This window comes from Meles meles, chromosome 4, assembly GCF_922984935.1.
Source record: "Meles meles chromosome 4, mMelMel3.1 paternal haplotype, whole genome shotgun sequence".
NCBI classification, from domain to species: Eukaryota; Metazoa; Chordata; class Mammalia; order Carnivora; family Mustelidae; genus Meles; species Meles meles.
The window spans coordinates 59,512,316-59,526,235 of NC_060069.1; the positions used below are offsets into that span (position 1 = coordinate 59,512,316).

The following is a 13,920-nucleotide window of genomic DNA, read 5'->3' on the forward strand; positions in this document are numbered from 1 at the left end:
CCCATATTTTTGAGAGTTTTTCTCATCAATGGATGTTGAATTTTGTTGAATGCCTTCTGCGTCTGTTGAGATGAGTGTACAGTTTTTATCTTTCATTTTGTTAATGTATCGTATCATTGATTTGTGGATGTTGAGCCATCCTTGCATCCCTGAGATAAGTCTCGCTTGATTATGGTGTGATTGTTTCAGTATACTGTTAAATTTGGTTTGCTAATAATTTTTTGAGGATTTTTACTTCTGTTTTGATCAGGGATATTGATCTGTAATTTCCTTGTGGTGTCCTTGCCTGGGGTGATTGGCCAAATACTTGGTGGCATGCTAATCTCATTAATCCTTTTAGCAATCCTTTAAGGTAGATGATTTTGCTTTGTTTTATAGCTGAGGAAACTGATCCTCAGTGAGATGAAATAATCTGCCAAGGCAGTGTGGCTACTAAGTGCTAGCTCCAGGATTCAGGCCAGGTATATATATGTTTTTAAAGATTTTGTTCATTGACCTGGACAGAGTGTGCGTGCATGCACAAGCTGTGGGGTTGGGGTGGAAGGAGAAGGAGAAGCAGACCCACTGAGCAAGGAGCCATATGCCGGGTTGGATCCCAGAACCTTGACGTCATGACCTGAGCCAAAGGCAGACGCTCAACCAACTAAGCCACCCAGGTGCCTCTCAGACCAGGTATATTTTGACGCCAGAGCCTGTGTCCTCCTGGCCCTGCAGCCGGTGCTGACATCCTCTCTGCAGCCTGTGTTGTTGTCCTATGAGTCTGGTGGCTGTTCTCTGATGATGCGCTGCTCTTTCCCCCTTCATCGCCCTTTTACAAATGGTTTCCTTTGCCTAGGGTGATACTACCTTGGCTCCAGTTTTTCCTCCATCGACTCCTATCTGTTGAGTCCCAGTCCTCTGAAAAGCCTCACCAGAGTCCTGTACTTGGATTTAGTCTCCTTTCATTGGAAGGCAGGCCACACGGCGCGGTGGAAGGTGCTTGGGCTTCAGCTCTTCCTAATTCTGTGGCCTTGAACAAGTTTAACTTCTTTGACTCTTGATCCCTTTCCTATAAGGTGAGAATACCAGTGCCCACTATGTAGGTTTGTGGAGATCACGTGAAATGACGCGCATAGGACTTACCAGTAAATTACGGCACTTTGGGTTTGTGTTACAGGCTTGACCACAGCTGGCCTCGTTTCATAGTTCCCTGTGCCCATTTGCCTCTGCTGCTCGTACTTGGATGGAAAGTTCTGTGTCCCAGGCATTCTTCATAGCTCACCAGCATCCCAAACAAAATTGCATGGATGCAGGTGCTCACATTCCTCTCCCGTAATTTCCAGGGACCACATGTATGTAAGGTGCCGTGTACTACACTTCTCAGTTTAATCATGTCGTGCTGTATGTGAAGGCCCTCCCTTTGTCCCCCTCACTTCTGGAATATATAATCTAACTGTATACTTCACTGTGGTATAGACACACGACATAATAGAAAGGTATGCAGTCTTATGCAGTAGGATTTATTTTAAATTTAAAAAATAAAGGAAACATTCTTCTTTTGTAATTATTATTTGGAGTGAGAAATATGTCACTTTTGCACAAAGATGTCTTACATTTTGGTGGATAATATGGACTTCAGCCTTTAATTGGGAATAATTTTTTTAAAAGATTTTATTTATTTGACAGAGGGGGCGCGCCTGGGTGGCTCAGTGGGTTAAGCCGCTGCCTTCGGCTCAGGTCATGATCTCGGGGTCCTGGGATCGAGTCCCCACATCGGGCTCTCTGCTCAGCAGGGAGCCTGCTTCCCTCTCTCTCTCTCTCTCTGCCTGCCTCTCTATCTACTTGTGATCTCTCTCTGTCAAATAAATAAATAAAATCTTTAAAAAAAAAAAGATTTTATTTATTTGACAGAGATCACAAGTAGGCAGAGAGGCAGGCAGAGAGAGGGGAAGCAGGCTCCCCGCCGAGCAGGGAGCCTGATGCAGGGCTTGATCCCAGGACCCTGAGCTCATGACCTGAGATGAAGGCAGAGTCTTAACCCACTGAACCACCCAGGCGCCCCAAATTAGGAATAATTTTATATTCATTTTATAATGGATAAGTGTTTGTAAGAGTAAATTCTTCTGCATGTGAATAGAATCTTTGCATGATTTGCAGGTAACTGCTAATTGTATAATGCTTATATTCCAACATCTTATTTTTATCAATTTGCACTATTCAATAATTCTCACTTACTGTTTAATTGTACTATTAATATTACAAGCCTTCCGTGAGGGCTGACATTTCTGGCAGCATTCTATCTGTCAGGATAGAACCTGACACAGATTTTTTTTTTTTTTTTTAATTTGAATGACTAGGTTAAGAAAGGTGACCTAAACAAGGATAGTTCATTTTCACAAAGCTTAAAATCAGAAAACTGTTTCTAGAATTTAGTCTTTAACTCCATCACTTTTGGAACATAGATAGTTCAGGCCATCACCATCATTTCTGGAGATTATTTTCATTGTAGGAAACTGGACTAAATTATTCTTTGCCAAGTGAGGTTTCTTAACCCACAATTTGACTAAGAATGAGAGAATCAAATTGTATGTTTGTGTAACTACTTGCGAACATCCTTAACAGAAATAGTCTAAGTGTTGCAAATAGGTTGAAAGGGCAGCTAAAAAAGGTCATGTGCTCCATCTCGTCTTTGCTGCAAGCAGAGGCAGGCATTTTTCCCTTGGCTGACTGCGACACGCTGACCATTTGGGGCATTTATTCAGCTACTGTGTGCTTCCTCTTTGCACAGGAGTGTGCTAAGTACAGTAGGGAGAATGTGTTGGAGAGGATAGTACCCTGACCTTTGAGACGAAAAAAATTGTTTAGTAGGAAGAATTGTGCTTCTGATTCCCCATGTTATGTGAATCCTCTCAGTTCATTGAGGAACTTGATTTTAAAAACATCTTGTTGCTTATTAAATGTTATTTTGTTATATCAATTTGTTTCACTGTTATCTTCTTTGTGATAAGTGCCTTCAGTTTGTGTAAAAATTTAAGTTCTCTTTGAAAGGCTCTCCTAGAATGCTTAAACATAAACAGCCGCTTACATGTAGAGACCTTGCTACTTACAGATGTGATTCAGTATGAGCCATTTCCTATTACAGAAATTGTTTTCCTGATGTATCCTATCTTTTCCTCATTGGACCTAAAATATTCCTAATTGCATTTACACTGTACACAGATACTAAGCATTTTAAAGACGTGCTATATATTTATAAAAATATTTCCGAAATGACCTGAGTATGCTATAAATATCCTTCCTATCACCTCAACTTCTAAATGCCAGAACAAACCAAATGGGAATTCTGAACCTTTTTGCTGAAGCTTAGTAACAAATATAACTCTGAATACTCTGGGCCTATTAAATCAACCTAGTTCATTTTTACTCGTGGGGATGCAATTTAAAATCTTTTAATCATAAACCAGAAGTATATTTGCACAATAGAATTGAGAGTCCCTAAATGAACCCATATATCTAGGGCCGATTGATTTTTTTTCAGTGAGGATAATAAGACCATTTGAAAGGAAAAAACAATCTTTTCAACACATGGTGCTGGGACAACTGGATACCCACATGCAAAAGAATGAATTTGGACTCCTACCTCATGCCATTTATAAAAATTAACTGAAAATGATACCTAAATATAAACGGTAAAAGTATTGCAAATTTTAGGGGTGCCTTGGTGGCACTGTCAGGTAAGTGTCCAACTCTTGGTTTTGGCTGGAGTCATGCTCTCAGGGTCCTGGGCTTGAGTCAGCTTGAGAGTCTCTCTCACTGCCTCTCCCCCTTCTGCTGTCTGTCTCTCAAATAAATAAATAAATAAATAGTTACAAAATTTTTACTTTTTTTTTTACTTTTTTTTTTAAACGTAAGCTGTTAACCTTTGTGACCTTGGATTCAACAGCAGTTTAGTATGACATGGAAAGCTCAAGCAACAGAAGAAATAGATAAATCAGACTTAACTAAAACTAAAAACTTGTATAAGGACACAATCAAGAAAACGAAAAGACAACCTACAGAATGGGAGAAAGTATTTGCCAATCATATATCTGATAAGAATCTAGTGTCCAGAATATATAAAGAGCTCCTACAACTCAACAATAATGGAGTTTAAAAAGGGGCAAAAGATTTGGACAGTTCTCCAAAGACCTACAGATGGCCAGTAAGCTCATGTACAGATAGGTATTGCATGCGAAGAAGATGCTCACCATCACTAATCATTAGGGAAATGCAAATAAGAAATACAGTGAGATACCACTTCACAGCCATGGAAATGGCTAATAAAATAATAATAAAGGTGACAGTGTGGGTGAGGATGTGAAGAAATCAGAAAGCTCATACTACATTCCTGGTGGGAATGTAAAATGGTACAGCTGTTGTGAAGAAAACAACTTGACACTTGATTATAAGAGTTAGAGTTACCCATCACTCACCACTCCTAGGTGTATAACCAGGAGAACTGAAAATATGGATGCATAACTCACATGGGTGTTCACAGCCTCATTATTCACAAAAGCCAAAAAGTGGAAAGAAATTAAATGTCCATCAGTTAATGGATAAACAGCATGATCCTTTCACACAGTGGAATATTACTCAGCATGAGAAGAAATGGAGTACTGACATTTGCTACAACATGGATGGACCCTGAAAACCTACATTAAGTGAAAGAAGCCAGACACAAAATGTCCTATTAAAAGATTCCATGTATAGAAATGTCCAGAATGGGCAAATCCATAGGAAAAAAAAGTAAATTAGTGATTACCAGGGAATGAGGGGATTGGGGGGTATTGGGATTTTTTGGTATCTTTGTTTCTTCTTCTAACTTTTCTTTTTTAATGGTAACTGTTCTGGAATTAGTGGTAGTGGTTTCACAAAATTATGAATGTACTGACCACTGAATTTTAAATAAAGACTATGTGGTACAGTGAAAGGTGTATTTGTAAGTCTTATGTTTTCAATGAAAATAGTATTTTAAGTCCTATCCAGAGATTTCCATGTTTAAATGTATTCTCATCTTCTTTCTTTACTTCAGGATGCTAGGAAAGCATGTAATGATGCAACGCTTATTCAGGTAAAGTTATTTTTCTCTCCATTCATTTTAGTAATTCACATGAAAGAGCTTGATGTGGATGCAAATGATACTCAGTTGGTTTTTATTAGTATTTAATGGAAAAAAGTGAGCTCTGTATTTAAAAATACTATAATTTGTCAGATGCTGTACATGTACTTTTTTTAAAAATATTTTATTTGACAGAGAGAGATCACAAGTAGGCAGAGAGTCAGGCAGAGAGAGAGAGAGGGAAGCAGGCTTCCTGCTGAGCAGAGAGCCTGATGCAGGACTCGATCCCAGGAACTGAGATGATGACCTGAGCCGAAGGCGGAGGCTTAACCCACTGAGCCACCCAGGCACCCTGTATATGCGCTTTTTAAAGCATACTTGTTTAAATAGAAGACTCTAGGGGAAAAAATATGTAGATTCTTACGTATTTTTTTAGGTAACTTCTGATTCATTTTGATATGTGCTGATTATACTTTTTTTTTTTTACATCAACTCTTAGGAAGGTTTCATTAGTTTAATATTGATAATTCTTATTAAGGAAATATTTTATGTGCTCTGCTAGAGCTTGCTTTCTTATAAACAGTTAAAAGTATCTATGTTTTACTCTTTGATCATCTACTATTTGATTTTTATCTGTGGCTTTTTTTTCCCCTAAAGTTGGAAGGTATGTCTATTCTTAAAAGTTAATAGTCTATGATAAATATTCTCACTGGAAGGGGCGCAAATAGGAACATTCAGAGTCTCTTTTTCTTCAACTTACTGATCCTGTAATGGCTCTGGAATTATTTAAAGTACCTTCAGCTGCTATAAAGTTGTCTTCTGTCTTATGCCTATTATTTCTGCTTTGTTGTCTGAGGTATGTCTAAGTTGTAAAAAATAACGTTCTTGTTTTCTAAAGATCACATCAAATATGGATTCTGTGGGCCGAATACAAATGCGAACGAGACGTACTTTGAGGGGTCACCTAGCTAAGATCTATGCTATGCACTGGGGATATGATTCAAGGTTTGTACCTACATTTTTTTTTTTTTTTTTAAGAGGTGCGGAGAGACAGCGGTAGGAGAAAGGTGGGGAGAGGAGAGAGAATCTCAAGCAGACTCTGCACTGAACATGGAGCCCAAGGCAGGGATCAGTCCTGGGATCATTACCTGAGCCAAAGGCAGATGTCTGACCGCCTAACCAACTGAGTCACCCAGGTGCCCGCGCCAGCTGATTTTTAAAGAATGTATTTCAGGGTGCGTGGGTGGCTCACTGAGTTAAGTGTCCAACTCTTGATCTCAGCTCAGATCTTGATCTCAGGATTGTGAGCTCAAGAAAATTGTTGCCGCTGCTACATAAATTCCTGCTAATGTCGTTTACCTATAGGGAAGGGATCCAGATGGCTTGGTGACAGGGAAGGGAAGGTGACTTTTTTCCCCACTGGATAGCTTTTTTAAAGATTTTATTTATTTATTTGACAGAGATCACAAGTAGACAGAGAGGCAGGCAGAGAGAGGAAGGGAAGCAGGCTCCCTGCTGAGCAGAGAGCCTGATGTGGGGCTTGATCCTAGGACCCTGGGATTGTGACCTGAGCCAAGGGCAGAGGCTTTAAGCCACTGAGCCACCCAGGTGCCCCTGAATAGCTTTTTTATATCTTTTGAATTTTATATCCTAGTGAAAATGTCCAAAGCAAAACAAAAAAATTCAGTTAACTAATAGTTGTTTAGTTAAGAGTTCATATTTAGCCAGCAGACAAAGCTTTCTGCTGTTCAAGCCCAGTCCACTTTTCTCAGCTGTTACACCCATTTCTCGCACACTCTGTGCAAGTGGAAAATTCACAGTTCCTGAAACACGTGCTGTATTTTTCTCCTTGTCAATGAACATACCCTCCTCACAGATGTGGACTTCTACCTTTAGCTTACAGGATTCCATTTTTCAGTATGTGTTCTTTCTGGCAAGACTCAACAGGACTCAACAACAGCATTGATTTTATACCACCCCTCTGACAATTTTCACTTACTTAACTTACTGTAAACTTGTTGTAAATACCTTCTCTCTGCCAGATGGTAGAGGCCTCAAAGGCAGGAGGCATATCCTGCATCATACCCAAAAAGGCTGCCTTGCCTTCACAGGCTCTCAGTTCAGATTTTTAGGTGGAGTGAAATACGGTTTTAGGGTTATATGTACTCTGTTGTCGTTAAGCCTCAGTCAGTAAATAATGAACCAGTCAGCTATTAGCTATCAGAATCTTGAATAAGAACTAGAATGTTGTCACCATAAAAAGTTGAATCATTTTTTCAAAAAAAAGTTGAATTATAACCAGAGACATTTTTAGTAAAAATGTTTAAATTTAGTAAAATGTTTAAATTTTGCTAAATTCTGTGTCTTACTGAAAACTTTTGGCATGCAGAAAAAATTTATTTTTTTAAGTTGAGAAGATAATTTTCCGGTATCAGGTTTTTAATTAGAAAAATATTTTTTTCTTAACTATTCTATAGTAATGCAGTGGATGACTAATTTAAGCTACTTTTTTTCCTCTAAGTGTCAAATTCTTTGTGTGTTTTTTCCTCTAGGCTACTAGTCAGTGCTTCCCAAGATGGAAAATTAATTATTTGGGATAGCTATACAACAAATAAGGTAGGATATCTTAGTCATTCTCTTTAATCTTTTATTTGGTCTGGTGTCCACCAGTGCTTTCCTTTATTCGGTTATTTCAGACTTAAATTTCCTTCAAAGATAAAATTACTCCATTTATTTTACTCTAGATCCTCTGTTTGGGCCTAGTATTTGCTTTTAATAATTAAGCCCTTTTATGTTCCCAAAGACAGTGGTAGGACTATCATTCAGTGTATTTTACTTGAGTCTCCTACTTTGCATGTTAGTATTAGAAAAGGGTGTGCATCAGTTTTACACATGAAGGGTTTATTTTTTAAAGTTTTATTTATTTAAGTACACTCTGCATTCAGCGTGGGGCTCAGACTCACAGCCTTGAGATCAGGAGTCCCAAGCTCTTATGAATGAGTTAGCCAGGTGCCCCTATAAATGATTTTTTTTTTTAAATTACCCATTTCCTAATGGGCAACAACCCTGAGGTTTTTATTTCTAGTTGCGGGTAAGCCACGTTGCTACTGTGAGAGTTTTCTCGGATCCACTGATTTGTGTTTCTGGCTTGCTCAGGAGATGCAGAACCTTGGAGGCAAATTACAACTTTTTCCCATCTTGGCAAAACCCGGTGGGTCCTCCTAATGTGTCCACTGGAAGGAATCCTTGATGTCAGAGGGTTGAGTGGCAGTGGAAAAGCTTCCACTCAAGAAACTTACACATATGAAATACCTTTTATATTCTGTGTATTTCTATCAGTATTTTTATTAAAGATTTAAAAGTACTGTTTTGTGAAGTAAACAATAACTTCAGCCTGATTGAGATTTTAAAGCTAGCTAAGACAGATTTATAAGTTTTTCTATATTAGTTGGCCCATCCAGCATGTCTTTCAGCCATATTTTCCTAGAACAAAAATAGTTTTTAAAATATTTTAGGTTTAAGCAAGAGCATAATAGGATTCAACCGGAGTGTTCATTCTCTGGACCATTTAGCCTTGCTGTTCCCATATACCTTAAATTTTGTCACCTACTTGCAAATGATTGCTGTTGGGTAATAAGGCACAGCAAACTATTGCCGTTTTTAAAATTTGGGTGCAGAGTGTATATCCAGCTATTAGAAGGACACAGTGCCATCTCTCTTTCGCTGAGATTTATTTATTTGAGTGAAAGAGAGAGCTCAGACCAGGGGGAGGGGCAGAAAGGAGAGGGAGAAGCAGACTCCGCACTGAGCAGAGCTCATGGCGGGCTCGATCCCTGGACCCTGGGGTCATGACCTGAGCCGAAGGCAAACGCTTTACCAACTGAGCCACCCAGGCGCCCCCAGAGTGCCATCTCTTCATTTTATTTTTTAATTTTTTTAAATTAAAATTTAAAAATACCATTTTATTTTTTAATTTTTTATGGAAGAACCATTTTAATTGGCTCTGATACTTGCATTGTTTAGTGTCATATTGGAGGAAATTCCTCTTTTGACTACTGTTGCCAGAACAAAGAATTTTAGTCAGTTCTTTAACATTTGCATTTACTGTTTTGAATGGATATATTTATTAGCATTGAGACATTCTGCATCCTTCTCTTAAAATAATTTCTGGAAAAACACTGTAATCCAAATGAATTGGTGATATATGCTAACGTGCCCATTAGTTTTTCTGTATTTTTCATTGTTCATTCAAACCATTGCATTTTTAATTTGGCTTATTTTTAGTGAGATGCATTTCATTTTTAGTCGTATTTGCTTCATTGTAAATCGGTTTGAAAAACGGACTGTTTCTGTAATCTTAGTAATAGTTTCTGTGTTATATTTGTTGTGCAGATGCATGCTATTCCTTTGAGATCTTCCTGGGTGATGACCTGTGCCTACGCTCCATCCGGTAATTACGTCGCGTGTGGAGGGCTGGACAACATCTGCTCTATATATAACTTAAAAACCAGAGAGGGAAACGTGAGAGTGAGCCGGGAGTTACCGGGTCACACAGGTGAGCTGCACTAAGTACTGTCCTTTCCTACCAAATAGGAGGACTCCCGAGTGAGCCAGCGAGCTAGACTGTGTGGCAAATCGTGCTCCGCTGCTGAAGGTTGAGTGTTGATCAAGTGAGAGTAAAAATGACAATGAATCAGCAAAGCACCAACTTTAAAGGTCTACAAGTGATGACTGTGACCTTATTTTTCTTTCAAAAATAACACTGTTTTTATGAAAATGACAGATCAGTTGTAAAAGATGCAAACAATACAGGGGTGCTTGGGTGGTCAGTCATTTAAGTGGCTGACTCTTGATCTTTGGCTCAGGTCATGATCTGAGGGTCGTGAGTTCAAGCCCCGTGTTGGGCTCCATGCTTGGCATGGAGCCTATTTAAAAAAAAAACAACAAAAGCCATAATTCTCTGTTTTCTCTGCCACTATATAACAGTTACGGGATTTTGGCATCTAAGTTACGTAACTGAAAGTGTGTATAAGATACATAGTGAAAAATACTTCATAAACATGAGAGTACATTGCTTGATTTGCCAGGGGGCACACCATAGAGTGTATTTGATTTTCAGTGTTACTAAGGAATTTATTGCCGCTCATCAGGCTTCTGCCTCTCTGAATTCTTGGTAGTACTATTTGATGATGCTTTTCATAAAATACTCTAATATCCTTTTCCTGCCATTTCCATATTTGGAAACACTGGTAAATTCTGAGCATTCAGGTAACCGTTTTCCATGAAACTGTGTGTAATTTCTCACAGTATTAGTAGAGGATTTCCCAGTGCACCTTAACCAGTCTGCCATAGATGATAGAGATTTGTGTAAAGGAATCTCTCTCTTCGGTAATCATTGTAGGCAGAAGGGAACTGTGTCCTAAGTTTGTCATTTCTGGAGTGTCTAACAGGATATGCCATCGACATAGTAATTACCTGAGAATTTGCTGATAAAATTGAATTGAGTTGCAGACAGCATAGAACTGAAAGTAAAACTATAGGTTATGCCAACAAATATATGTTGCCTACATATTGGGTTTTAAAAAATGTGTATTAGTATTTCACATGGTAATTGGGTTATTCCGTTTAGTTAACCTAAAATGTGTTGCTCTCCATGCTATAGGCTACTTGTCCTGCTGCCGATTTTTAGATGACAGCCAGATCGTTACAAGTTCAGGAGACACAACTTGGTAAGTGTGGTCCACACGAACACTGATTTGGGGATTGAGGGTGGTAGTTGGAACTAACATAAGGAAAGATCTGATAGCTATTATTTTAATTTACGTTTAATTACAGTGCTTTATGGGACATCGAAACTGCCCAGCAGACCACCACTTTCACTGGGCATTCTGGAGATGTGATGAGTCTTTCCCTGAGTCCTGACATGAGGACTTTTGTTTCTGGTGCTTGTGATGCTTCTTCCAAATTGTGGGATATTCGAGATGGAATGTGCAGACAGTCTTTTACTGGACATGTGTCAGATATCAATGCTGTCAGTGTAAGTAAATAGCATTTCTAAGGAAACTGTATTGTGAATATAAATTGTTGAAATCTATAACATGGTTATAGCAACAAAACCCCCAAACAGGGAACTACAGGTAGATTAAGCCAGGTAAGTACTCCGTGTATATGAGCATGAACTAGTCAGATGTGGTTTTTACTGTCCTGTGTAGGTCAAATGCTAAACTGTTAAAAATGACTAGAATTTCCAAAAGTACTATGACTGCAAATGCTTTTGTGTATCAGACACTCCTCATTTTGGAAGAAGATGTATTTGGGGAAAAAATTGTTTCCTGTTTATTCACATTATAATAACAAAGAAACAAAGCCATTTTTGGGGGGCGCCTGGGTGGCTGAGTGAGTTAAAGCCTCTGCCTTCGGCTCAGGTCATGATCCCAGGGTCCTGGGATTGAGCCCCACATCGGGCTCTCCGCTCAGCGGGGAGCCTGCTTCCCTCTCACTCTCTCTCTCTGCCTGCCTCTCCACCTACTTGTGATTTCTGTCAAATAAATAAATAAATCTTTAAAAAAATGAAGGCCATTTTTTATAATTTTGTTAAACATCTGAGAAAGTAAAAGTGGTAGAAGATCACTTAAAAGTAGATTGCTACAAACTGTAGAGTAGACCACAGATTTTCTCGGCAACCACAGAACAACAGCAAAAACCAAAAACCCAACAAAAATGTTGCTAAAAAACCAAGACACGATATTTAAAATTTCAAAAATTTTTTAAAAACTCAAAAAAGGTAGAAAAAGAACAAAGAATAGGACACAAGGCAAAGAGCAAGATGGTGAATTTAAACCTAATCCTGTCAATACAATAATCATATAAAATGTAAATGATCTAAACAATAAAGACAGAAACAGGACTCTTTTTTTTGAAGATTTGAGCAGTGAGTGAGCAAGCACAAGTAGGGGAGGGAAAGGGGCAGCGGGAGAGAAGCAGACTCGCTGCTGAGCAGGGAGCCCGATGCAGGACTCAGTCCCAAGACCCACCCCGTATTAATTGGCCGGCCTGGTTAGGATAGAATTTTAGAACAGGTATGCCTATCTTCTCCGTCTCTGTCTTCTGTCACCTCTCTCGGGTTGATGGTATTCTGTTTCCCTAATTTGCTTAGATTTTCAGGTCTGAATGGAGTTTATTAAATGCTTTCTCCTCATCTGTGGAGAAGATCATGTGGTTTTTGTTTTTAGTCTGTTAGTGAATTCACATTGATTTTTTTTCCCCCTAATATTAACCCAACCCTGTATTTCTGGGACAAATCATACTTGGTCATCATACATAATTGTTTTTATGTATTACTTTGATTTATAAAAGTTTTTATGAAGTTTTACAGCCATATTCATAAAAGTTGTTCTATTTTTTCCTTTCTTCAAATTTTTTTTCTAGTTTGGTATCAGACTAATGCTGGCCTTATAGGCAAAGTTGGGGACCATTCCCTCCACTTCAGTTGCTTGGGACAGTTTGTGTAGAATTGGTCTTACTTCTTCCTTAAATGGTTTATTTTTGTTTATTTTTACTTTGTTCTTTTTCTTTTTTTAAAATATTTTATTTATTTAATAAATAGAGTACAGAAGCAGGGGGAGCCACAGGCTCCCCATTCCCCCAGCAAGGACCCTGGGATCATGACCTGAGCCGAAGGCAAACAGACACTCAACTGACTGAGCCATGCAGGCATCCCAGATGTTTGGTTTAATTTCTCTGTGAAAGCTCTCTGGTAGAGTTTTCTTTGTGAGAAGAGATTTAACTACGAATTTAATGTCTTACTTAGATATAGACCTGTTGAGGTTATCCATTTATCCACCAAGTCCTAACCCCCACTACCTCAGGGTGTGTGACCTTATTTGAAAATGGGGTTGTTGCAGATGTGATTAGCTGAGCCATACCAGATTGGAGGTCTTTTAATCCAACAGGACCAGTGTTCTTAGAAAAAGGGGAAAGCTCCAGACCAACAAGCGGAGAAGGTTAACAGTGTGAAGAGTCCCAGGGAGAAGACTGCCAGCCACAGCCCTTAGACACCTTCACTTTAGGCTTGCAGCCTCTAAAACTGCGAGACGTTAAATTTCTGCTGTGTAATCTACGCTGCTGTGAGACCTTAAATTTCTGCTGTGTAAGCTACGCTGCTTGTGGTGCTTCGTTACACGGTAGTCCTAGCAAATGAATACATTTGTAGAGGTTTATCTGTTTTCTTTATCTTCTCAAAGAACAGTCTTTTGGTTTGAGTGATTTGCTCGATTTTTGTTTTATTTAATCGATTTTTCAATTATTTCTTGGCTGTGTAGTTGGGTGTCATTTTCTTTTCCTAGGTGTGTAAGGTAGAAGTTGAAACCATTGATTGGAAACTTTTTATGTTTAAATATTGAAGCTGAAAGTGGTAAATTTCTAAACATTGCTTTTGGTGCATCCCACAGATTTGGATGTTGCTGTGTTTTCATTTAGTTAAAAAGTGATCTCTTTGACTCACAAGGTTTTTAGAAGTATGTCATACAGTTTTCAAATATGTGGAGATTTTCTAGATATTTTTATTTTTGTTTTTAATTGTATTATGGTCCATGAATACACTTTGTGTATGATTTATAGGATTCTAAACTTGAGATTTGTTTTATGGTCCAGAAAATGGTCTGACCTAGTCATTGTTTTGGACTTGGAAAGAATCTCTGTTCTGCTGTTACTGGATGGAGAGTTCCACAGATAACAATTATCTCAAGTTGGCTAATAGAACTATTAGACTATAGAACTATTAGACTAATAGAACTAGAAGACCTGTCTTCTGTATCCTTACTGATAACTCAGTTCTTTCTGTT

At 38.6% G+C, this 13,920-nt stretch overlaps 1 protein-coding gene across 1 annotated transcript in view; it reads left to right on the forward strand.

The window, feature by feature from the left end:
* GNB4 (G protein subunit beta 4) overlaps positions 1–13,920 on the forward strand; it is a 54,413-nt gene that overhangs the window by 29,795 nt on the left and 10,698 nt on the right. Inside the window, exons 4-9 of the mRNA XM_046001418.1 lie at positions 5,051–5,089; positions 5,976–6,082; positions 7,630–7,693; positions 9,470–9,632; positions 10,740–10,806; positions 10,913–11,114. Coding sequence (XP_045857374.1) covers positions 5,051–5,089; positions 5,976–6,082; positions 7,630–7,693; positions 9,470–9,632; positions 10,740–10,806; positions 10,913–11,114 — 642 coding nt within the window. The remainder of the gene's footprint in view (positions 1–5,050; positions 5,090–5,975; positions 6,083–7,629; positions 7,694–9,469; positions 9,633–10,739; positions 10,807–10,912; positions 11,115–13,920) is intronic.